The sequence below is a fragment of the Podarcis bocagei genome (assembly GCF_964188305.1).
Source record: "Podarcis bocagei genome assembly, chromosome: 14".
NCBI classification, from domain to species: domain Eukaryota; kingdom Metazoa; phylum Chordata; class Lepidosauria; order Squamata; family Lacertidae; genus Podarcis; species Podarcis bocagei.
The window spans coordinates 9,596,515-9,622,888 of record NC_138139.1 but is presented as its reverse complement, the minus strand read 5'-3'; the positions used below and the strand labels follow the sequence as shown (position 1 = coordinate 9,622,888).

At 47.9% G+C, this 26,374-nt stretch overlaps 1 protein-coding gene and 1 long non-coding RNA gene across 5 annotated transcripts in view; one reads left to right on the top strand and one right to left on the bottom strand.

The window, feature by feature from the left end:
* Nucleotides 1-17,614, bottom strand: part of LOXL1 (lysyl oxidase like 1) — a 31,011-nt gene extending 13,397 nt beyond the window's left edge. The window contains exon 1 of one of the 2 annotated variants that reach the window (XM_081169211.1): nt 15,911-17,614. In XM_081169211.1, the coding sequence (XP_081025337.1) occupies nt 15,911-17,117 (1,207 nt within the window). In that variant the 5' untranslated portion in view covers nt 17,118-17,614. The remainder of the gene's footprint in view (nt 1-15,910) is intronic. The other variant, XM_081169210.1, reaches the window with a different exon arrangement.
* A 1,756-nt stretch (nt 17,615-19,370) lies between these two features.
* Nucleotides 19,371-25,646, top strand: LOC308572843. Of its 3 annotated transcripts, XR_014001887.1 has the most exons (4): nt 19,371-19,577; nt 21,180-21,311; nt 24,024-24,094; nt 24,994-25,646. It is a non-coding gene; the product is annotated as an uncharacterized lncRNA (long non-coding RNA). The 3 variants fall into 3 exon arrangements; XR_014001888.1 differs by lacking the exon at nt 19,371-19,577 and having other exon boundaries at nt 20,653-21,311; XR_014001889.1 differs by lacking the exon at nt 19,371-19,577 and having other exon boundaries at nt 20,653-21,311; nt 23,921-24,094.
* The last annotated feature ends 728 nt before the right edge of the window (nt 25,647-26,374 follow it).

The following is a 26,374-nucleotide window of genomic DNA, read 5'->3' as shown; positions in this document are numbered from 1 at the left end:
TTGGTTCAGGGGACAGCTTGTGGGCCGGTTAAATGACCCCCGTGGGCAGCTTGTAGCCCATGGGCCTTAGGTTGCCTACCCCTGTGCAAGAGCAACCAGCCAAAGATGGACATATAAAAAATTTCAAATCAGAAGACAGCTTTCATTTTTAGCTAAAGAGCCTGCCTGTCTAAGCCTGACCCTGTTTTAGTTTATTTTGTGTGTGTTGGCAAATAAAAAACGTACCTTGTCCAAGACCACTTGGCTGTTCTTCTGGAGTTGATTAAATCAAGTGTTTTCATTTCGCTAGGCTGGCCCCATCCAGAGCATCTGTGGTGATTTTGCCCCCTGTAAGCTCAGGGTGGCCACGGGTCCTACTGTCACCGTTCTCTCTAAGGTTAGAGGATTATCAGATGACAGGCCCCTTTTTGAAGGAGTCCTCTGTCCCAAGGACTCTCTCTGCCCATGTGTGGCTTGAAGAGAAGGAACCACAAGAAGGGCAAGTGGGGACCTCAAAGGCCTTATCACCCGCATAGTGGGTTGAGAAAGCCACCTAGTCCACCTGGACAAAGCCTTCTTCCTGGTAAGGTGAGATCTACTATATTTCTGTTTAAACTTCGACAAAAACACATGGATGGTGTTGACCCGTGTTTGGTGTAATGTGTGAACAAGCCTCAAGCGAACATCAAGTTAAGAGCAGCAGCCCAACCATCAGGCTCCAAGGGTTGGCAGGACGCCCTGCAAGATTGTGGACATTGGATTGTGGCCCCTCACTGATGCCAACCCTGAGCATGACCCTCAAAACATGGGAATTTGGGAAGGTAGGGATGGGGAGATGACTACCATTCACTGACTGAAGCAATAAAAGCTCATGAGAAACTTCCCCTTCCTGCCTTGAATATTGTTGTTATTACCCCTGAAAATCCCCCCAACCAATGTCTCAGTCTGCAAAGGGGGCCACCACATTGAGGGGGCCATTTTGGCCCAGCCCTATATTCATAGGAGATTTACTGATATTGGGTGCTTCCGGACCATGACTATTTTCAACCAAATGAATCCAGGCCATGCAACTGAAGCTGATTGGATGCTCTTGGGGGGGGGGACATTTCTCTCTCCCACTCCCTCAAAAGCACTGGGCTTTTTGCTGTAAGGAAAGTGATGGGGGAAATCCGCTGGAATGTGTGGGATAACACTTGCTTTGAGATGTCATCTGACTGCCCCGCAAACAAATCGAAGTGAATGTTTGTTAAATAGACAACATCATTTAACCTTAGCTTGAATGCTCGATGAGCATGTCACCTGGAAATGCCTTCAGAGGCGCACAATGGAGGGTCCTGCGGTTTTTGCCATCAGTGTGAAGACATCCCAGTGGTGACTCTAGGCTATGTTCATACCAGTGGTTTGCAAGGTTTTCCTTTGCAGTGTTTCAAGTCTCATTCTGTTGCCCATTACCTGATGTGTTTCCCCATTCCCTGAAGCCGTCATATGAGCATTCGCAACGGCTGCCTGAAATTACACACCTCAACTTAATGGCAGCTTCTGCTTTCAAATCAGATGGAAGCTGGTTCGTAGGATAGTGCATCAAACAGGAGTATTTCTCAAAAACCTATGGGATACCTATGGATTGTGGCTAACGCCACTTGCCCCTAGCAGTGGGAGCATGCTGGAGTCAGGGTAAGCAGCAATGTGCACATGACCTTAAACTCTGGTCGTAATGATCTTGTCTCCAACACCTACCTCTTAAGATGACCATGTGTGGGCCGAGCCAGGTCTGTTGTGGTTGTCCCCCACCCCTCAGCAGCTCATTGTGCTGGGGGTGGAGTTCCCAGTCTTTTGCCCCAAAATCTTCTCTTGATGCACTCTTGCTGTGTAAAATGTGAAACCCACTAATGGGCCATGGGGGTTCTGCTTAAAAATGAATGCTGACTGTTCAAGGGGAAAGCCTGCTCTCCTCTGATCCAGATTTTAATGGGAGCACCATTGGCCCCTGATTTCATTTTTTAAATTTTTACTGAGAGTGAAAAAGAACAATGCTTTCTTGTTTCATGGGCTGTTCTCCCCAGAGGAATCACATCACCACATTGGCTCTTGTTTCCTGCCTCTATGCTTAGTCATTTCTGCTGATGTAATCCCCAAGGGATTCTCACATTAAGAGAAGATGTGGGGGAGGGAGGTGTTGTGGAGGGGAAGCGAAACGGTTTCTTTAACTGAGCTATTCCCTTCTTAAAAAGTGAAACGTGAGACTCGCTCCCCCCCCCCCCAATTCCTTGAGCTGATTGTCAGTGTTTAAGGAGAAGGGATCTTTATGACTCAGTGATTTAATACATGCATTAAGAGGTTGGGGGTGGGGAGAGATTTGTCATCATGCATACACACACACACACACACACACACACACACACACACACACACACTCCCCTTATTTGTAATAACTCAGGGATGAGGAAGCTATGGCTCTCCAGATGTTGCTGGTCTCCAGCTTGCATCAATCTCAGTCAGCACAGCCAAGGCTGATGAGTCCAACAACAACTTGGGTGATGCAAAGGTTGCCCATCCCTGGATTGGTGCCCCACCCTACAGATCTTCACATGCAGCAGTGGGCTGCATATGATGGGGTACAGTGCCCATATCCACCTGCAGAAGAAATGGTTGGCGTCGGACTACAAGCGACATATATTTATAAGGGAGTGGATGTGCAAGGGCATTCTTATTTCTCCCAGAGAGCTACTGCCAGTCAGTGTAGACAAAAGGTAAACAAAAGGATAAAGGACCCCTGCAGTCCAGTCAAAGGCAACTATGGGGTTGTGGCGCTCATCTCGCTTTCAGGCTGAGAGAGCCAGCGTTTGTCCACAGACAGCTTTCTGGTTCATGTGGCCAGCATGACTAAACCGCTTCTGGCGCAACGGAACACTGTGACGGAATCCAGAGCTCACAGAAACACCATTTAACTTCCTACCGCAGTGGTACCTATTTATCTACTTGCACTGGCATGCTTTTGAACTCCTAGGTTGGCAGGAGCTGGGACTGAGCAACGGGAGTTCACCCTGTCGCAGGGATTTGAACCTCCCACCTTCTGATCAGCAAGCCCAAGAGGCTCAGTGGTTTAGACCACTGCTCCACCTGTGTCCCAGTGCTGAGCTAGATGATTCAAAACTTTTGAGAAACCATTCAGGGACCAAGGCATAACCAGTGGTCCATAATTCTGGTTTCCCATTCCTGTAATAACTGGTTGGAAACAGAAGGCAGGAGAAAGCTGATTCCTTTGCAGCATGCATGACATCGGAATGCCCTGCATCTTTCTGGATTGGTATTGGAGCCATCAGTTCCTGTTTTTGCTATGACAGCTTGGTAGCAATCAGCCAGGACCCCCAACGTGTTACAGGTGAAAATATGCTTATATAACAACCCTGGTTTTCAATGAAGGATCCAACAACATGCTATTTCACCCTGCTATTCCACCTACTGTATGGTACACTGACATAGCCTCTCTTCTGCTAATTTAAAAGCCCATAGGGTACTCAGTTAAAACAATGTGCCAAACAGTGAAAACAGCACCAACCATGCCCATTGGTTGGGGGTTCCTAAAGGTTTTCAGAAGTACTGCTTTTGGGGGGACCTGTAAAAGCAGCCTAACAAGGACTGAGCATGGGCAGTTGCCACATGGGAACACAGGAAGTTGCCTTACACATAGACCACTGGTCGATTGTATTGTCCGAGCTGCTCTCTGGGCTTTCAGGAAAGGCTCTCTCCCAGCCCTACCTGTCAGAAGTGGAACCTGGGACTTTCTGCATGCAAAGTGGATGCTCTGCCATTGAACCACGGTGCTTCCTCTAATTTTGACTGTTGATTTTGGGGGGAAATGGGAAGAAGAGTTTGGATTTGATATCCCGCTTTATCACTACCCTAGGGAGTCTCAAAGCGGCTAACATTCTCCTTTCCCTTCCTCCCCCACAACAAACACTCTGTGAGGTGAGAGGCTGAGAGACTTCAGAGAAGTGTGACTAGCCCAAGGTCACCCAGCAGCTGCATGTGGAGGAGCGCAGATGCGAACCCGGTTCCCCAGATTACGAGTCTACCGCTCTTAACCACTACACCACACTGGCTCTCTGGGAAACTGGGAGCAGGTAGGAATGGACTGGAGTCGGTGGATCTGGAAGAAGGAAGACCGGTGATATGGGTTTTCAGGGTGGGAGAGAAGGATGTGTAGACTTTTTCCGGGAAATTAGGCTAATTTAGACTAATTAGGCTTACTTGCACAGGGTGATTTGCATTGGAATAAATCTTACTATGCTACACGGACCAGTTGTCAGACTCTGCCTGTGCCCACACCATATGTTCAAAGCACATGACTTCCCCCCCCCCAAAGCCCTGGGGGTTGCTGTTTGCTAAGGGTGCTGGGAACTGTAGCTCTGGCGAGGGATGAACTGTGGTCTCTGGGATTGTCTAGCTAGCGGAATGCATGTGCTTTAGATGGGCTTTAAATTTATGCTGTGTGCGCATTTTTATAAGGCAGTTTCTGATACTCTTTGCCTTTTGAGACAGGGGAGGCTTTTTGTGGGAAGAGGGCCCTAAAAGCAAGTTTCTCTGGTCTCATTTAATGAGGCTTGGGCACTGTTGGGTTTCCTATACAGCCTGGGAACATCTGGGCATGTTAAGCCCAGCCCCTTCTTAAGTGGAATGGACAGCTCTTCTGTGTTAGCAGTGCTTTGCAAATATTGTTTATAGGAGAAGAAGTTCGGTAATTGGAACTGCCCGGGGAATTTCCGATAAGCCAGAAACGAATTACTCAGATGGAAAAGCATCCAAGAGACGCAGATTCTCCCTCTCCCGCCTGCGAAAACTGTCAAGGAATCTTTCAGGGCACCCTGGGTCAGAACCTTGGTGTTACCTCTCAGCAGAAACCCAAGGAATCGCCATCCACTTTAAGTGAGCACCTGGGGAACAGGGAAGGAATGTAGAGACCTGGTTATCTTGCCGCCAGTATCCCAGGGTCTGAGATTCAGACCAACTTGCAAATGGGAAAAAGGGGGGGAGGGCATGCACAAAAATCACCCCAACGCCCACGCGGTGAATCAAAATCCCGGTGGGAATCCAAGACAAATATGCAAAGCCAAGCTGTTGCTAAGTGATCCTCGTACATATACGGAAATAAAATGAAAATAAATCTAATCAGAGACATGTGGAGGCTGCAGAGGAGAAGGCAGGCAGCTTCAAGCAGAATGCCTCTGTTGGTCAATGGGTCAGGCTTGAATATAGAAGGCAAGTGTTTTCTTTTAAAATGGTAGATTACCACTGCAGGGCCTGGTCTCGGTTTTAGCTCACTTTCGATCTGATCCACTGTCCTTGTGGCTCTGTGGTGTTCCTCTTTTTGTTTTTCCAAGGAAGCTGTTCCTGCAGGCTTACAGAATTAAGATCAGCTTTGCAAGAGCTAACCTGCTATGTCAATTCAGAGCTCCTTGCAAGAGCCCAGCTCCTCAGTGGCCAGTTAATGGACGCAAGGAAGAGAAAAACTTTAAAGAAAAATGCAATCACAGTAGGAAGGGGGGGGGGAGCAGCAATAGCAACTTTGATCTGTAGATTAGCTCTGAGAGCTGAATTGCCATAATGGTGCTGGTTTTAATATGTTGTTAGGAATTGCATGGACTGGTTAGAGCCCTGCACAGATGACAGTTCTGGGGATAAGTAATGCATGGAGGGATAGATAAGCATCAAGCCGATTCTGGCCTCTGCCCAGTATACCTGAAGGAGCGTCTCCACCCCCATCATTCTGCCCGGACACTGAGGTCCTCCTCTGAGGGTCTTCTGACTGTTTCCCCACTGTGAGAAGTGAAGTTAGAGGGAACCAGGCAGAGGGCCTTCTTGGTAGTGGCACCTGCCCTGTGGAACACCCTCCCTTCAGATGTCAAGGAAATAAACGACTATCTGAATTTTAGAAGACATCTGAAGGCAGCCCTGTATTGTGAAGTTTTTAATGTTTTTCTGTGTTTTATATGTGCTGTAAGCTGCCCAGAGTTGCTGGGAAAACCCAGCTAGATGGGTGGGGTATAATAATAATAATAATAATAATAATAATAATAATAATAATATTTTCCCCACATGTTGTTAAGCTCATATACCTACATACAGTCTACATCCACACATTTTGGACATGTGTAAACATTCTCCATGCAATCTCTGTTCTGCACAGCTTCCTTCCTCAGCCGTCATCTACAGTTTTTCGTCTGTCATCCAGTAGAGGCTGGTCCATTAGGAAAAAATGGGACACTGCTTCACCAACTTCAGTTTGCCCTCAGCCAGGCCCTACCTGCCTGCCTTCTTACTTACAGCCTGTCCAGGAGTTGCCCTGCCTGTTAATTTCCTCCTCTTTGGTCTCAGTGTTGGCTTCCTAGATCTCAGTAGGAAGTTGGATATGGACCAAATTAGAATTAGTTGTCTCTGCCTGTCATTGGCTCTGGTGCCACCAACTGGTGGGCTCCCTGTCTTCTTCTCTACCAGTCTTAATGGGTACCAGTCAACACGTTTACACTTTTATGAAGTGATTTTAAGCAGGCTACTGATAGGTAGCGCTATCCATATTGTGCTTTTAATTGTGCTGGCCAAATTGTTGGTTTTCCCCTCAGTGTTACCCAATTTGATGTTTAGACATTTGAAGATTTTAATTTGGTTTGCTGCTGCATGCCATGTTTGCTACTTTGTGAGGAGATTCTTCTAAAAATGCTTTCAATTTTTTTAATATTAAAAAATCCTATTAAACAAATAAAATGATGCTTCTCATGGCAAAACACTGAATGAATGTTTTTGACTCTCGGGCTATTGAATGTTACCAACGTGCAAGAGAGTGTGGAAGAAATATCAAATGTATGTCCTGGCTGGTTTGAACTTCCTATGCTTTCAAGGTTTGAATGAAGGAACATTGCAAATGAAAGGAGCAGCGTGTGGATACTGTTGTTATATAGCTTAGCCACTAGGTGGCCCTAGACCTAGTTGTTTCTGGGTGGAGTCAGGAGTTTCCTGCTGCTGTTCCGTCCCTGTCGGGGAGAAACAATTGTGTCCTGGTCTTGCTTCCTGTTTGCTGTCTCCCGTATAAGCCTTTCAAGATGTGAAGATTTCCCCTATTGCTTCGTAAGGTTGCATTTAATAATCTTTCCTTTTCATAGCCTCAAAAGTTCCATTGTTTGTTTGTTTGCTTTCTCCATGGTTCCTAAACTCTTTGGCAAGACGTCCAGGCTTGTTTTGATACGACCTGGCACACGATGAACAGGGGGTGGCGAAACTTTATTTCTCCCCCCACCCCTGTCCAGCACTGCTCACCCCCCCCCGCTCTCTGTCTTATATTGAAGACTGCATGCTGGCAGTGGGTGCTGCCAGAGTAAAAAATGGGCAGGGATTGCAACGTTGCTGGATTGTAAAGCCCTCTCCCTCCTACAGTTGTACCTCGGGTTAAGAACTTAATTCGTTCCGGAGGTCCGTTCTTAACCTGAAACTGTTCTTAACCTGAGATACCACTTTAGCTAATGGGGCCTCCCGCCGCGGCGGCGCGATTTCTGTTCTCATCCTGAAGCAAAGTTCTTAACCCGAGGTACTATTTCTGGGTTAACGGAGTCTGTAACCTGAAGCGTCTGTAACCCGAGGTACCACTGTATTTGCCTCCTTGCCTCTCTGGAGTGCTTAAAATTCAGGCTGCCAGAAACTAGGCTGGCAGCCTGAACTAGCCTGAACTAGCTTCCACACCCCTACTGACCCACCCAGGCTGACCCACAGGGCCCTGCCCCATCAACCTCAGCCTGCCGTTGATTTACATTTGGGGAAGCCCAGCCAGATGGGAGGGGTATAAATTATTATTATTATTATTATTATTATTATTATTATTATTATTATTAGTCAGGGACTGGGCATAGGAGGAATGGTGGAGACTGCCTCTCCAGCCTGATCTCTCCAGGAAGGAGGAAGAGGAAGACAGTTTAGATTTACAACAGGAGTTGCAGAGGTCGCAGCTCAGAGGCAGATGATGGAAAAGATGGGAAATAATGGGAGAGAAGGAGGAGGATGGGACATAAGCAGAGCGGCAGCTGATGGACATGGTGCCTTGAGAAAGCATTCCAGATCCACCCTCTCCCAGAGCCTGGCGAGCCTTGAAAGTAGGAGAGCAAAGAGCTCAAAGACAGAGGGCACGTAGCAACACCCGTAGAAGTGACGAATGAGGAAGTGGGAGAGATGGGGGTGGAGATTCACTCGGGACAGCACCGTTATCCAGGAGGCTGGGTTCTATAGCCTCTCTCTGTAATTATTGAATAAATTATACTTTTCTGGGCAACCAGCTGGCAGTATCCTAATAACATCCAGTCCAGGGGGTGGCTGTCAGCTTTTTCCTCCTTAGCCTCCGTGTTGACTCTGTAGACTTCAGCAGGGAGGAGAAGGAGGACAGGAACAAAACTAGAATCCATTGACTCTGTGTGTCGTTGGCACTGGTGCCACCTACTGTTGGACTTCCTGTCTTCTGTCTCACCAGTTCCAGCAGGCACCACCCATCAAGAAAAAAAGAAAGAAAAAGGGGAGAGGCAGAGACGTTTGTGCCTATAGGTTCAGAACAGGAGGAATGGTTCAGGACCACAATACTCAAGGACTGCCTCTCACCATAGGAACCAGCCCTGGGATGATCATGTGAGGCCCTTCTTCATGTGCCTCTTCCACAAGTGGCCTGGAGGGTTGCGTTACGAGAACGGGCCTTTTCTGCGGTGGCTCCCTGCTTGTGGAATGCCCTCCCCAGGGAGGCTCACCTGGCACCTTGGATACATATCCTTGGGGCCTTTTCAGTATTGGCCCCCTGACTGTAGAACACTCTTCTCAGGGAGACTTGCCTAGTGCGTACAGTCATACCTTGAGTTGAATGTGCTTCGGGTTGAGCGCGTTCGAGTTGCACTCCGCGGCAACCCGGAAGTAACAGAGCACGTTACTTCTGGGTTTCGCCGCTCGCGCATGCGCAGACGCTCAAAATGACATCACGCGCATGCGCTGAAGTGGCAAAACACAACCTACACACACGCAGACGTGTCTTATGTTCTATTCGGGATGCGAACAGGGCTCCGGAACGGATCCCGTTCACATCCCGAGGTACTTTAAACAGAGTTTTAAAAGAAAAATCCCAGGCTTAAAAAAAGAAGCAGCACATTTATATTAGCAAAGTAATCTCTGCTTCTTGCTGTGATTTTAGGACAGGGATGGGGAATCTGTACCTCTCCAGATGTTCACAGAATCATAGAATTGTAGAGTTGGAAGAGTCCCTGAGGATAATCTAATCCAGGGGTCAGCAACCTAAGGCCCATGGGCCGGAAGCGGCTGGCGGAGGTCGTTTGACTGGCCCACGAGCCGCCCCCAAACCAAGTTGCCTGCTCATGTGCTGCGCGGCATGGGGACTCTCTTCTGCAGTGCCAGAAATCATGTGAAAATCACGGGTGCCCTGTGCTGGGCCTGGGGGTCCAGTCCTGAATCCAAGGATTCCACGAGGAGTCAGTCCAACAGGGCTAAGGCAGGAAACCAGGATAGGTCAGGCACAGGGTCTCAGGCAGGTTCCAGCAAGCAGCAATGTTGCTCCTGCAACCTGGGGCAGGGTCTGGCAGCCTTTTATCTCTGACAGGGTAACGGCCGGTCCTGATCCCCTGGTGACTCACCTCCCTGTTTCGCCCGAAGGCAAGCACTCCTCCTGCGAGTACTCAGGTCTCTCCTTCTCTCAGACCTGAGTCTCTGCAGCTCGGGAGATGTTGGTGGGTTACTAGACCTAGAGGCCGTCTCAGCCTCTCCTGACCCAACTGGTAGTGGAGCAGCTGTAAGTGATTGCCCAGCAGAGAGCAATGAGGTAATCCCCGCACCTGGAGCCAGGGCAGGCTCAGGCCCCTGACTCAGCCCAGCTGGTGCTTGTTGCAGACTGGGGCTCTTCAGAATCAGGCCCCAGACTTCGTTCAGATGCCGCCTGAGGCAGAGGATCCAGTGCAGACCGAGACTCATCCAGTTCCAAGCCCGAATCCCAGGCCATCACATGCACAAACTCACGCATGTGCGCAATCCGGCCCACAGAGGGATCTCTGTGGGACCGATCTGGCCCAGGCAAGATAAATCTTGCTGACCCCTGATCTAATCCAACCCACTGCAATGTAGGAATCTTTTGCCCAACATGGGAATTGAACCCTCAACCCTGAGATTAAGAGTCTCATGCTTTACCGACTGAGCTACCACCTATCAGCCCCAGACAGCATGGCCAATGATCAGGGATGATGGGAATTGTGGTCCAGCAACTTTTGGAGGCCCACAGGCTGCACATCTCTGCTGTATGTTGTGTTTTAGCTCTACATTGATGTTTAGGACTCTCTGCATTAGGGCTAAGAAAGTCCCATAAGTTCAGGACATAAGAAAAGCCCTGCTGAATCAGGCTGCAATGGAATGAACTCTGCTCAGCTCTGGTTTGACAAAGGCTGGGTTTCTGAGCAGTGATCTGTCAATGTTTTATATTTGGGTCTATTTATAACAAATGGTTCCATGTCCAGAGAACCTTGGTGATGAGATGTCTGATAACGGTACAGTGGCACCTTGGTTTAAGAACAGCTTAGTTTATGAACAACTTGGATTAAGAACACTGCAAACCCGGAAGTAGGTGTTTCGGTTTGTGAACTTTGTCTTGGAAGCAGAACATGTTTCGCTTCCTGTTGAGTGTGCTCCATTTGTAAATTGAGTCCCCCGCTGCTATGGGAAAGCACGCCTTGGTTTAAGAACGGACTTCCGGAACAGCTTAAGTTCGTAAACCAAGGTACCACTGTACTCAGTTAATTGATAATAAATAAAAAAAATCCAGGGGCATTCAGGAGTGTGACTCATTGAAGACAGACCTGGCTTCACATCCTGTAATCTGAATTCTGCTGAACAGCTGAATTCTCCTCAGGGCTTGATTGAAGAGAAAGGTTTGAATCATCCCTAACTGGTGTGAGCTAATATAGGGAGGAGAGTGCAAAGGGCAGTACCAGTGGAACGAAGGGGAGTAAAGTAGGAGTTTGTTTTTATTTTAGAGAAGCTAACATATGTCAGAGAGAGCTGACAAGGATATTCACACTCATGGCTCCCTTTAGCCTCTAGAGCTCTTGGAGCCAGGCCCAAATCAGATGAGGTCAAGCTAATGAAATTAGCCTTTTGTTCACTCTTGCTTGCACGAAACGTGGAGTGCACTCCGAGGAGGAGGTCGAATCTCAGGAACATGCTTGGAGCTTGGCATCCTCATGGACCGCTGGGATTTCCCACCAGTCTGAGAGACAGTTTGTGACTCCGGTGCTAGGGGTTATCTAATCAGGAGGCACCAGGCCTTGGGAGAGAAAAAGAGAGCCAAAGGCTGACCCTGCTGTTACTCAAGCACAGTTCTGGCATGGTCTTGTTGCACCGTGAAAGGAATTCTCTCGGGTTCAGACGTAACAAGACTCTTCTGGTAAACCTGGGGCCTTCCAAGGTACTGGTTCAATTTTGTTAGCTATAGCTGTCAGTGTCCAAAGTCCAGCTCTGTTCTCAAGCATTGGTGGCGGATAAGGGTGCAATAAAAGGATGCGGGTGGTGCTGTGGGTTAAACCACAAAGCCTAGGACTTGCCGATCAGAAGGTTGGCAGTTCGAATCCCTGCAACAGAGTGAGCTCCCATTTCTCGGTCCCTGCTCCTGCCAACCTAGCAGTTCGAAAGCACGTCAAAGTGCAAGTAGATAAATAGGTACCGCTCTGGCAGGAAGGTAAACGGCGTTTCCGTGCACTGCTCTGGTTCGCCAGAAGCGGCTTAGTCATGCTGGCCACATGACCCAGAATCTGTACGCCGGCTCTCTTGGCCAATAAAGCAAGATGAGCGCCGCAACCCCAGAGTTGGTCACGACTGGACCTAATGGTCAGGGGTCCCTTTACCTTTTAATGGTGCAATTATCTACATGTCTACTGGGATGTAAGCCCCATTGAATCCCATGGGATTTCTTCCAGATAAGGGTGAATTTGACTGGGTACATAGGTAAATGCAGGGATGAGGAACCTGTGGCCCCCCAGATGTTCCCGGACTACAGCTCCCATCATCCCTGACTATTAGTCAAACAGGCCAGGTCTGTTGGGTGTTTTGGTTCAACAGCAACTGGAAGGCCACAAGTTTTCCATCTTTGGGCAAATGCATGTAAGCTGCAAAATAGTCTTCTATGCACACTTCCCCGGGAGTAAGTCCCATGGAACATAGTGGGCCTCACTTTTGAATAAGCTATATACACTTGTGGTGTAAGTCATCATGCAATGCCTGACATTTTGCAAGCTGCAGCTACTGTGCTTCCAGTTGATAATAATACACTGTAGGACAACCCTGGTTTCCTACTATATCTTTAACAAACCAAAGAAACATCACCCTCTTGGCTTTTAAAGAAGCAGAGGATGGAGTTATTGCAGAGGAAATGAATAGACCACATGCAAGATGGTGAAGGGCCAATCACTACCACAACCCACAGATCTTCAGACACAGCCTCAGGCTGTAGGCACATGTTCTTTGCACATTCCCCTGTAGAAAAAGTAATTGGTGCTGGCTTTGCAGAGCTAAGAAAGTTCCGTAAGTTCAGGACACAAGAAAAGCCCTGCTGGACCCATCCAGACAAGCGTTCTGTTCTCACAGTGGCAAACCAAAAGCCTATGGGAAGTCTGCAAGCAAGACCTGAGCATAAAAGCACGCTCCCCATTTGTGACTCCTGGTAATCATGAGTGTAGCCAAGGGGGCGGGGGCGGCAGCTGCCCACCGTCAAAATCAAGTAAAACCATAGAAATACTAAACTAACTGACCAATCACATCAGTTCTGGCCCCCCAAATCCTGGCTATGCCGATGCTGGCAACAGGTATTCAGGGACATATTGACTCCAACAATAGGCAGATGTGGTCCAAAGAAAAGCAGAGCGAGACGTTTGACACTAGCTGGGCTGCAGGAGTTGCCAAAAGGAGGGATATAAGTTGCCGTCCAACTGCCTTAGGGACACTGGGGGAGGAAGAGGACTGCAGGAGGAGCATACTGCCCCCCGCAGCGTGATCCTGGTGGAGAGCCATTGTGGCTGCCCCCCCCCCCCGTGCTAGGCGCCACGACCCGCAGGCAGCATGCCACGCCTCCAGGATGCACACCATGCCCTTGTGGGTGGTGTACCATGCCCCCAGGACGCGTGCCAGCCCCGCCCCCGCCTGCTCTCTGCCCCCCCCCGGTACCGGAACATGAAGCTCTGCCACTGCTTAGGGACTCCACTCTGAATTTGTGTTGGGTTTAGTCCTTAATCTTTTCTTCTCCCAAAGATGGGATGAGTATAGCCACAAGGCAGCAGAGTTTTAGGATCAGCGTTTCCCTTTTCCTAGATGGGATATTTTCCCAGGGTGATGAGCCCCATTTCCCCCTCATTTTCCTCTACAGCTCGTGCAGAAACTGCTTTCTTTGTGGCCAGGAAAGGGAGAAGGGTGGATTTTGTGTGTGTGTGTGTGTGTGTGTGTGTGTGTGTGTGTTATAGTGCTAAGGGTCTTAGCCTCCTTCGTTTTTCACAAGTCAGTTGGAGAAGCTTTTTAAACCCGAGGGTCACCTTCCCTTCTGGGCAACTTTTTTATTGGGGGAGAGGGTCACATATCAGTTGTAGGTGGAGACTAGGAATGGAAGGATCAGTCCGTTTTGGCTCTCTCTCTGTTTCTCATTTTTCCAGTCTGCACTTCTCCAGATTTCTGCAACAACTTCTGTAAATCCTCCTGAAGATTCTCCCATCTTTTTGTGCAGCTTTCCCCCAGTGAACACATTTTTTGCTTGCATTCTGAGGAATGTAATGCAATGTCTTTTGTCTGTGACTCTCACTGATATATTAATTTTATGCACATTTCCACCCTGATAGAGTATGCATTTTTGTAGAACCGCATCGCAAAATGCGGAGCACTGCAGATTTCGAAAGAGGGCTGTGCTTCAGGTCTCGAAAGTACCAATTTGATAAATTGGCTTTAAATGTGAACTGAATCTGATTTCTCTCCCATCTCTAGTGGGACAGAGGCAAAAGTGGACAGAGCAATCCAAGGCAAATCTTACTTTTGTAGGGTGGGCCAGTTTCTTCACACTCACCCACCCCTCTCTACCCTCCATCTGGGCAAACAAGTAGCATGGTCGAAGTTTCAAGGAGATGCTCCAGCCAGGCAGAAATGCTCACGCAAGGTGCAAAGCAGGGCAAGTGATGGGTATGGCTCAGGTGTGTGGCTCAGGTGTGTGGATGTGTGGCCTGGGGAGCATCCCAAGGGCCAAACAGAGAAGCTCAGTTCGCCTCATTTGGTCCCCCAGACCTGAGGTTCCCTAACCCTGTCCAGCCAGTTGCATGGCAGGCAGGGCAAGATTAACAATGGCAGCTTCTCTGCCCCTCTCCCTATATCTAGTACAGGGGAAAGCTATGCCTGTTGAATTTCTGGCACATTCCCCACAACATCAGACAGGCGTCTTTGCTATGTGCCTTTCAGCACCTGCTAAAAACATTTTTGTTCAGACAAGTCTACCCAGGCATGTGGAATGCCTATGCATGCTTTAATCTGTTTTTATTTTATTGCCATTTTTTAATGTTTTAAATAGTTGCTGATAATTTTATATACTGATATACGGTATACTGATCGTGTTATTGTCTTATTCTCTTTGTAAACCACTTTGAGTTTTTTTTTTTTTAAATAATAACCACCACGCAAGTAGAAATTGTTATGAAAGAAATAAACAGCAATCCTAGCAATAGCAAATGTGTTTTCTCGGTTTGGATGTTGGAAACTGAAAACTGCAGCTAATGCGAAACAGGAAACTGCAAGGGAAGTCACACATCAGAAATGAAGGGAGTAGGAAAAGTGAGCTTGCACTTGTGGCTTGTTTCTGATCCTATGAACCAGGGGTAGCCAATATGCCCTGCAAATTTTGTAGACTAAAACTCCCATCATCTGTGATTGTTGACAATGATAGTTGAGACTGATGGGAGTTGCCTAAACATCTGGAAGACACGTTTGCTTTCCCTTAGTCTTAACTATAATATTCTGGTTCCCAAATTGTCCCTGCATTTTTCCAGTGTCTGCAGACGTTCTAGGGCAACCCCAAACTCAGGCATCCCCAAACTCAGCCCTTCAGATGTTTTGGGACTACAATTCCCATCATCCCTGACCACTGGTCCTGTTAGCCAGGGATGATGGGAGTTGTAGTCCCAAAACATCTGGAGGGCCAAGTTTGGGGATGCCTGTTCTAGGTGGTACTCTCCCCTATGCAAATCCCATACAAATTATTAGGAATTAGCTATCAGTTGCTTTTGCCCAGGGATCGAGAACCTGTGGCATTCCAGGTGTTGTTGGACTCCAATTCCCATTTACCCCAGCCAGCACGGCCGGTTGTCACAGGTGATGGAACTTGTAGCCCAACAATATCCAGAGGTCCATCAGTTTCCCATCCCTGTTTTTGCCCAATTTGGTGTCATCGAAAGAGATTTCTATTAGCTGATTAGATTAACTTGGCAGGAGCCACCAACAAATGAGTAAGATAATGGCAATGGCACAGCCTCCATAGGGGAAGATGTGCAAGGCCCTGCACACCAACACAACTGTTTCACACTTTCAGGAAGCAATGGCACAAATATGCCCCAGTGTGAAGTTGACCCTCTTCTCCTAGACCCTATAGCTACTATATGGAGCTCAAGTAGCTTTGCAGCTCATTGCTCAAGCAGCTTTACCAGAAGACATGGCATTTCCTAGCTGTTCTTCTTAAGAAGAGTAGGAGGGATTCAAGCTAAGACAAGGTGCTGAAGGTTCTTTCTTGGACCGCCTCGTCCCTAGAGGTCTACAGAAAGGAATCACCCCACATCCCACTGCTTCCTCTCCTCCCCAGCACCCCTCCCACCAATCATTGGGGTCTGTGACTCACCCCGTCCATTCTGATTGGGCCGGTAGATGCTGCCCACGCTGACCCGGGCCTGGTTAGCACCTTGGCTGTCTGGAATCTGTTGGGGAGGCTCAGCGTTCCGGATGGGAAGGTAGGGCTCAGGCCTAGGCACCCCATGGGGATCTAAGGGCCGGAAAGGTGGCTGAGGTTCCACGTTGCGGGGAGGGACGTAGGGTTCTGCGGGCGCCTCTCCAAAGGGAGGGTACTGCCCTGCCCACGGCTCGTTCCCATACCTGGTCCCAGCACTCATGGGGGACCCGGAGTTGATGTGCAAGTTGTCTGCCACAGGCACCCCTTGCCCCGCAGATTGCTGGTTCTGGGCATAAGGGTCCTGGACACTTTGGTCATAGCTAGTCCCAGTGTCATGGTAGAGGCTGTGCGAATACCTTCGGTCTAAGCCGTCCGAGGGCTGTAGCTGTTGGGGCACAGGGACATAGGGCCTTTCCTGAGCCGGGTAGTATCCTTGGGCTCTGTAGGGGTTCTGCTCCTCAGCATGTTCCTCGTATCTCACCCTGGGCTGGAAAGGGTAGACGACCCCAGCGCTGGCTGCAGCTGCGGCGACAGCACCCCCTCCAGTTCCCGTGGTGCGGTAGTAGGTGTAGCTCTCGTCGTACGCACGGGGGGCCTGCGGGTCGTAGGCCTCATATTGGTTGGCGAATGGCGGCTGTGGCTGGGGGTAAGAGGCCTGCGGGTAGAGCTGTCCAAACGAGGAATGTGCAAAGGAGGAAGAGGAAGAAGAGGAGCCCACCTGACGCTGCCGAAAGGTGGGCGACCAGGGACGTGGAGAGTTGGAGTGACCGTCCCCGGTGGCCCCATCCCGCCAGTTGTCAGGGACCTGTCCGAAGCCAAACGGATGCCGTGTCTGGCCCCGGATGGTATCGGATCCTGCCCGGACTGGCAAGGTGGGAGCCTGCCGCCGGGTGTTCCCCGGGACCCTTCTGCTGCCTTGGCTGGCGGCAGCATCAGCCAGCATGACCCTTGCGCTGCTGTCTGCCCTTGTGTGGCTGGCCGGGACATACTCGGAGCCTGAGTTCAGGAGGCTGTACACTCTGCCGTTGTTCTCCCACTGGATCATCTGTCTCCATCGACCGGCGTCTACGTTACTGCCTTGTGGGTGTTGCCCCCGGACCAGCAGGACAGCCCCAAAGCCCATCAAAGCCCACAGGTCCCAGAAGCTGAGAGGTGCCATGGTGATGAAAGGGATCAATGACCTTGATGGGTGTTTTTGATGGGAGGAAGTCGTGGAAGAGCAGCCTGTGGCAACAGCTTGTCCCCTTTCTCTTTCTCCGCTGCCTTCTCTTCTTCTTTAGGTGAATCGGTCTCAACTCTGTCCATTCCCTGTTTGTTTGAAGCTGCTCCAGGGGTCTCCCGCAAGCTTCATGTTGAGCTTGTTGGAGGAGAAAGAGAAAGGGAGAGAGGAAGATGAACGAGTCTCTTGAGAACTCAGGAGAGCCTGGAAAGTTTTGCTCCTTGTCTATTTCTTGCTCTTGGTCGTCGTCTTCACGTTGCTGCTTTGCCCATCGCAGGGGACGCCAGTTGATCCTGCTTACTCTTGGCTGAATGTCTTTGCTTCTGGTCTGAATGAATAAGCAACAGGCTCTGAAAAAATGCTGGGAAGTTTCAGGACTCTTTTGCGAGTGTCTGGTATGCAGGGTCCTAAAAACCGCCCACTTTTATTTTGTTAGCTTCTCAGTGTTTCCCCACCCCCCACTCTCAAAGCACCTCGACCAAACGGCTTCTGTTGAATGTTTCAGAGCAAACTCTGTCTTCAGGGATAACAGTGAACAACCCCAAAGAACTAGACAGAGCGACTGAAACACGTCCTTATGTTTTGCCAGGCCATGATATAAGGGCAAAATGAAGCCCCCAGGATTATACATGAATGCATGTATGCATACGTGCAACATACCCAGAAAATACAGCTGAGCGTGGGTTTTCCAGCATGCAAGGAAACATTGCTCTTTATTTGACTCTGTATTCAAGGGTTTTTCTTGGGTGGAGGTAAAGGGAAAGGGTTGAAGCATTGCTATGTAGGAGAAATTTGTTGCTGTGTCCGACAGGTATGGGGTACTTGTGATCATTCAGACATTGTTGGACTCCAACTTCCACCGGCCTTTTTGCCCTGATGACCAATGGCACATGCAACCTGAAAGATGGAAATAGAGTGGATGCGGTTTCAGCAAGGATTTAGGATTGCATCACAGGGAACAGGGTCCCATGCTGCCCTGGGTGGATGTGAACTGTGCATTATTTGTAGGCCACGGTCTCAAGAGGTTAGTCTCTGCCTATGATTTTATCCCAGCTTTGAAAGCATCACATTCTTAGTGCGTTGACACTTCTCAGGATGGAAACCACCCAGTTGTGCACAGAAGAAATATTGCAACCAGGTGTGTGTTTTTGGTCGTCGAATTGAATTTGAAGATTGTACCTTGGGGATGGAGGAAACTATGGAAACCAGTCGTCGTGGAGGAATGAATCCGGCATCAATAAATATGCTGCTGTAGCTTGAGGGGAATTTGAGGGGCTGACATAGCTGGCTTGTTTATAGAATATTATTCTGGGAGGGTTGGCATTGGCCCAGATGTTCCTGAACATTATTACTAAGAGCCCAGATTCACAATTGACCTTCCCTTTCCTGACAAAGGCTGTCAAATCTTTAATGTCTGAGTAGGAAATGAATTGCACAGCCAGTTTCCTCCTTCTGTCAGGAAACCACCATCACCACTCAAGGTACTGGCAAAGGCTGGAATGGAGAAGATTTTTTCAGCCCAAGAGCCACATTCCTTCATGGAGAAACTTCCAGGAACCACATGCTGGTGATCAGTGGGGCCAGAGGCAGAAGTGGGAAGAGTAATGGGCAGGACACTTGTAGAATAGGCTACTTTCCAGCCAAATAAAAGTTCGAGTTTTCTATAGCCTTGGTGTTATCAACACCACACTTGAAGAAATTGAGTCATTCAGGCTGCATGTATTCCCGTGCAGAGGATGTGTGATGACACAGGGGTTTATATGAGCCATGCTCTGCTCATGCCTCCATCATATGCCATTTGGTTGGCAGTAACAGGCATCACTTGGCAAGGCTGAAGACCTGCAAGCAACAGGAGCAGGAAGAGAGAAGGAAAGATTAGATACCTACTCCCTTTTGTTCAAAGCCTGAACAGCATGGGTGTAACTTATCTAAACAGTCATCTTCGGTCAAATAATTTTTCCCATATGCAAAGATCTAGCTCAAGGGTCCTTCTTGTGAGCCCACCATTAAGATCTAGAGGTTTCCCTGGGACTCACAAGAGAGGCTTTCTCAGTGGTGGCCCCTTAACAATGGACACACCCCCTTTAATAAAATATAGTTTCCAGGATTCTTTGGAGGAGCCAGGACTTAGTATAAGAGGGCTTTAAATGTATGGTGAAGCTGTGGCCTTTGCTTGCAGAGCTGCCAGGCATTTTGCAAAGCACATCGCCCGTGAGATCTCCAACCATCCATTGCCTTAAATATGCACCTCTCTAGATATATAAATTAGCATATGCAGATTTGGTGCAGATTTATGTCAGGGGGCTGTACCCTGATTCTTTCAAGTACTTAGCCAACACCCCTGTGAGCAGGCTGCTGTCTACCAACCTGTTGGGCCACAGCTACCGGGCACAAGCCAAGGTGACTCGTGTCCATACACTCTGACATGAAAACTGGTTTCTGGTCTGGGATCTGCCCTCTAAGACCAACTGCTTGAAATGCCTTAATGCAATTTTTAAAATACATATTTCTTCCTCCTGAGAGGGTGGGGAGGAAGTTGGTTGGCTCAGGCTGAGATCTTGTTGGGAAGTGGCGTTGGGAGGGGAAGAGAATATAGATGGCAAAGAGAGGGGCTGAAAAGGACTGGCTGGAGCCTGTGAGTTTATCCAAGATTTTATTTCTGGCGAGTGCTGCCTGCTCGTGACATCAGCTCTGGTATTTCCAATCCCTGAGGGGAGAAAGGGGGGGAAGGGGAGAGGGGGGAAGAGAGAGGAGGAGGAGAGGAAGAAAGAGGGGGAGAGAATAAACAGGAAAATAGCACACAAGGGCACCAAGTTCTTTGGGGTCCTGAACGCTGAGCTGTTGTTTGGCCGAAGGATCTCATTGCCAGCAACCCACTCCAGGGTGTTAGGAAACCGGTGGCCTGACAAGGCCTTCCCAAATGCGCTCCATTTGGCCTCCAAACATCTCCCTCTTCCCTTTGCTTGAGCTGGCCCCATTCCCCAGCGCTCAAGCTGAGAATTGGAAGCAGCAGGGGGAAAATAAATTAAAACACGGTCAGAGTTTAAAGATACAAAATCCTCTTGTAACGTTTTCTTTCAACAGCCGGGCTCCCCATGTAGTTACACAGGACACAAGGCTCAGTTGACTGCAAGTGAGCCTGAAGTTTGGGGACGGCAGGCAGGCAGGCAGAACTCCTGCCTCTGAGGCAGCCCCCCCCCCCCCGCAGCTGATGGAAAGAAGGGCTTGCTTATAATGCCCCTTAGTCTCGTACTGTGGGTCATTTTGTGAGCCAGATCTCCCATTCAGGGATGTAGAACCTTCTTCGGTCCAAGGTCCGCTTTCCCTTCAGGGCAAGTTTTCAGGGGCCACATGCAGGGGGTCAGCAAACTTTTTCAGCAGGGGGCTGGTTCACTGTCTCTCAGACCTTGTGGAGGGCCGGACTATATTTTGAAAATAAAAATAAAAATGAACAAATTCCTATGCCCCACAGAGATGCATTTTAAATAAAAGCACACATTCTACTCATGTAAAAACATGCTGATTCCCGGACTGTCCGCGGGCCGGATTTAGAAGGCAATTGGGCTGGATCCGGCCCCTGGCCCTTAGTTTGCCTACCCATGTGCTAGTGGCCGTAGGAAGGATCTAAGGTCTCTTAAGATCCAAAACAGTTACTATAGATATGGTCATTCCTTTAGATCACAGATGGGCGCTTTTTTCAGGGCTGCATTTGCATCTTACATTTAAAGCCCTTTAAAGACCGATGACTTCCCCCAAAGAAAATGCAGTTTATTAAGGGTGCTGAGAATTTCCAGGAGAGCCATTTCCCCTGTTCCCTGGGAAGGGGGATTGTACGTTAATCTGCTCTGGGAATCATAGTTCTGTGAAGCGTTGTCTGCCGAACAAGAAGAACATGGGGTGGCGGGTGGTGTCATTCCCCAGGCGAAGTTCTGACTCAGAGTAAGGCAGCTTCTTATGTTCCTAAGGAATGCGGACAGCTTGTTGACCTAATTTTGCTGACAGGAGAAACTCAGCCAAGAGAGTGAGCAAGGAGGTTCTTAGAAATGGGAGATTTGCCTCTGGGGAGCTGGATCTTTCAGACTGTGATGTGTGGAGTCCAAAGCACCGTAGGAAGGACTCCAAGGCACTTGTGAAGTAAGTTATCAGGGGGAAAGGTGGAGTATATATATAACAATAATGACAACAATAGGAACAACAACAACACAAGCCCTGCTAAATCAGACCAAAGGCCTGGGGTGGACTTGAAATCTACAGCATGTTATTCTTTGAAGGTGAACTATTTGAAAATGGTTCATAGGTGGTCTCTAACTCTGAGTAGGCTTGCTAAGATTTACAAGACTGAATCAGATAAGTGCTGGAAGTGCAAAGAGGTGGAGGGAACATTCTTTCATATGTGGTGGACATGTAAAAATGTAAAAGAGTACTGGGAAATGATTTACAATGAATTGAAAAAATGTTTAAAATTACTCCCCCCCCAAGTCCTTTCTGTTGGGGATAACTCAGACTGAAATCCCCAGGTGTCAGAAAAGGTTATTTATGTATGCAACAATTGCAGCCTGTGTAGGTGGTACATGACCCCAGTCAAGCTAGCAAAAATCTACCATTTGCCTGATAATAAGTGTTGGAAATGTAAAGAAACTGAAGGTACTTTTTACCACCTTTGGTGGACGTGCCCGAAGATTAAGGCTTTCTGGGAAATGATATATAATGAAATGAAAAAGGTACTTAAATGTACTTTCCCTAAGAAATCAGAGGCCTTTCTCTTGGGCATTGTCGGCCAATTGGTGTCAAAGAAAGACAGAACTTTTTTTATGTATGCTACAACAGCGGCAAGAATACTCATTGCAAAGTATTGGAAGACACAAGATCTACCCACCTTGGAAGAATGGCAGATGAAGGTGATAGACTACATGGGATTGGCTGAAATGACTGGCAGAATCCGTGACCAGGGGAAAGAGACGGCGGATGAAGACTGGAAGAAATTTAAAATTTATCTTAAGAAACATTGTAAAATTACGGAATGCTAAAATGTTGAGGTTTTGGAAAATAGGGGATTACAGCTGTAAAAGATTAAGTAAAAGAAAAGAATAAGGGAAAATGTGATAAAATCAAGGGGTAGGATTTGCTGAAACAAATTTGAAAATTGGGCTGCAGAAAGGGGAGGTATGGGGAAGTCGGTGAAGTAAGGTTTAAGAAAGAAGGATTCGAAATTATACATGTTTGTTTATGTGTTTGTTTGTTTGTTTGCATTGTGTAATGTTTGTGTTCATAAAAACTGTGAAAAACCAATAAAAATTTCATTAAAAAAAAACAATTGCAGCCTGTGTTTTATTAGCCCCCAAATGGAAAGTTAGCGCGGTCCCAACCAAAGAAGAGTGGCAGCTTATGTTGACAAAATATGCGCAACTTGCAGAGTTAACATGTGGAATAAGAGAGCAAGAAGAACATGCGTTTAAAAAAGATTGGAAAACGTTTATTGGTTATACGGAAAATAACTGTGTACAGCTGAAAATGCTGGCAGCATTAGGATAATTCAACAGTGCAAATAATCTTTGATGGATGTAATAATGGAAAAGCGATTGGTGTATATATGGCCTGGGGTGGAGAAACTTTTTGAACCCAAAGGCCATTTTCCCTTCTGGGCAACTTCCTGGAGGTCATAGGCCTGTGGTGGGTAGGGCAGGAGGCAAGACTCGGTAGAGGCCTCAATGTGATTTGTAGCTTTCTACAGCGGGGACACAGGTGGCGCTGTGGGTTAAACCACAGAGCCTAGGACTTTCTGATCAGAAGGTCAGCGGTTTGAATCCCCGCGACGGGGTGAGCTCCCGTTGCTCGGTCCCTGCTCCTGCCCACCTAGCAGTTCGAAAACACATCAAAGTGCAAGTAGACAAATAGGTACCGCTCTGGCGGGAAGGTGAACGGCGTTTCCGTGCGCTGCTCTGGTTTGCCAGAAGCGGCTTAGTCATGCTGGTCACATGACCCAGAAGCTGTACGCCGGCTCTCTTGGCCAATAAAGCAAGATGAGCGCCGCAACCCCAGAGTTGGTCACGACTGGACCTAATGGTCAGGGGTCCCTTTACCTTTACCTTACAGCAGGCTGGTTTCTACACATATGCATTCACACCTCTATCCTCCTTCCACGCAAGCAGGAGGCATCATCAGAGTTCAAGGATGCGTTTCACCCAGAGGAAACCCCACCCCCAATTTTGTTTTTTTGGGGGGAAGTGGGTATGAAGCAAGACCTGGGGAGGGTCCCAAGAGTCAGATAGAGAGGCTTGCAAGTCCCCATCTGTTCCCAGGACCTGGGATTCTCCCTCGTTCCCCCGCCTGTGCTAAAACATGCTTGGTCCCAAAGATGGACACTGACCATGTTGGAAAGGATGGTGCACTAGGTGGTGCCATAATCCAACAGTTTAGTCCAGCTGGTTGAAAGATCCATCGATGAGAAAGCAATGGCTGCCTTTGACAGGGTGGGACTTGTTTGTTTCATCCTGGGCCTGCCCCGATAACATATCAAGAAAGCAAGAGGGGAATTTGAACAGGGAATCTGTGCAAGAGAGTGTCCTGTTGGATGAGTGCCCTTTGTGGGAAGGTCTGCTGCTTGCACACTAGTTTGAAGTGCCCTGAGTGTGCCACCCTCCTTCTCCTAATAGCTGGCTTCCACACACAGAGAGAAACGACGAGTTGCCTAACTTGGTTAAGAAGAAATAGATTAATTATATCTCCCTTTCCTTTTGTGAAAGGGTATGGAAGCTAGTAATCTGCCTGCCAGTCAGAGGATGCAGAAATGATTACCTTTCAGCTGACTTTGGGCAAGGTATCCATTATCCGTTGTTTACTTCTCAGAGAAACAATGGCCTCCCTGCCATGGATGCCTACTTGAACTCTGCAGGAGCTGCCGTCAACACTCTGCCAAGGTATATGGCTCAGCATAATGATACCTTTGGCTCAGCTTTCTGTCACTTTGGAAATGAGTCCCGATGTTGCAACAGACTAAAAGTTATCGCCTTTTTGTTTGTTTGCGGGTGAGCCTATTTTCAAACAGAGGAGGTGGGGAGAGGGAGGAAAAGGCTGGGGTGCCATTGCTAAATGAGGAATTCTCTTTCTAGCTCATGTTGTAGTTTATAGCTGGGGTTTTGGCTATGTTGGCTAACAATCTGACACACACACACACACACACACACACACACACACACACACACACACACAGACACGGTTTGATCCAAATGAGAAGATTGAACTTGCACCCCAAAACCTGTCAATAGGTTTAAGCTGCAGTTGTTGTTGTTGTTGTTTAGTCGTTTAGTCATGTTTGACTCTTTGTGACCCCATGGACCAGAGCACTCCAGGCACTCCTGTCTTCCACTGCCTCCTGCAGTTTCGTCAAACTCATGCTGGTAGCTTTGAGAACACTGTCCAACTATCTCGTCCTTTGTCGTTCCCTTCTCCTTGTGCCCTCAATCTTTCCCAACATTAGGGTCTTCTCTTCTTATGAGGTGGCCAAAGTATTGGAGCCTCAGCTTCAGGATTCAAAAGCATCAATTCTTTGGCAATCAGCCTTCTGTATGGTCCAGCTCTCAATAATAGGCAAACCAGTCTATTTTGGTTTTTCTCTGTTGCTCATTTGTTCCAATCTTAAGTTCAGTTCCACATCTGATTTTGAATTTAGTGTGAATTGCATCCAATATACACCTTTTTTAAATGCAACTTTGCCTAAAATACATGTTTTGCAAGTGAATATAATATAATGCATTTATTGTATCTATCTTCACTAATATATGCATTTTTGGTAAATAACACTTTATTGTACTTTCAGCAGGGACAGCATACCAAAAAAGAAAGAAAGAAAGAAAGAAAGAAAGAAGACAGTGAGAAGATAGTGAGAAGATAGAAGAGGAGAAGAGCAAAATGGAAAAGGGAGAAAGAAGGAATGGAGAAAGGGAGAAAACCATATAAAACTAGATTAAGCGACTTCCCCTATTCCTGGCATGCACATTATAAAACTCAAAGTAAAGCAGTAAACATCTGGATCACCACAATTTCAGTAAACACAGAAGAAAGGAAGCATGTAGACCGCATATGACATTCAGTGGGTGATTCCAAATATCCCAAGCCTGAGCAGATGGTTGTTGAAAGTTTCACTTTATACACACTTGACCCTAGTTATGCCCTTTTCTACACATTACTTGGCTGGGGAACAGCACAGCAAAGTTCAGAGAAGTGTGAACCCAGACAGCTCCCCATTTATACAGGGGTCACATTCCAAGGCCCTGAACGTTTAGGTGACATTGGGTATATTTGAGACACCATTGGAAAAGCCTGCAGACGCCCTCTAATCCTCTGTTTCGCTTCCTTTGTTTAATTTCTTGTCTTTTGTTCCATGCTGTTCTTTGTAAACTGCTATGTGACTTTTTCTGATGAAAAGTAGTATGCAAGTCCTTTAAATAATAATAAAGCGGGGAAGACACAGTTCTTCTTTGGTGATACCTCGTAGCTGAGTAAGAACACGGTTTTAACAGTAAGTCCGTAAGTGACTGTGGAGGCCAATTCTGGATCTGCAGGTCCTTCCACAGTGGGGACATAGGTTTCCAGGTGGGAGTTGATCATGGTGAGGGTTTGCCAAACGTGCCTTCCTCTTAGCATGTTTCTCCCTTTCGTCCTGAGTTTGTGCGTCTTCAAAGTCCATAACACCTTTGGTAAAGGCTGTTCTCCAACTGGAGTGCTCACAGGCCAGTGTTTCCCAGTTGTTGATGTTTCTACTACATTTTTTTAGATATGCCTTGAGAGAGTCTTTAAACTGCTTTTGTTGACCACCAGCATTACACTTTCCATTTTTAAGTCTGAAGTAGAGTAGTTTGCTTTGGAAGACGATAATCAGGCACCCACACAACATGACCAGTCCAATGAAATTGATGTTGAAGAATTGTTGCTTCATCACTGGCAATCTATGCTTCTTCCAGTACACTGGCATTGGTTCACATTAGAACTGACACAGTTCTAATGACACAGTATGACGCTGAAGGTCAGCTGCTGGGAAGCAGCAATAGGGAGGTCTGCGTTTCTTCCATACCTCACTTGTGACCTTCCCAGAGGTGTCTCATTCACTGCTGATCAGAGTGAGGAACCTGTGAACTTCCATCCCATCATGCCTGACCATTGGCCATCCTAGCTGGGGTTGATGGGAGCTGGCATCCAAC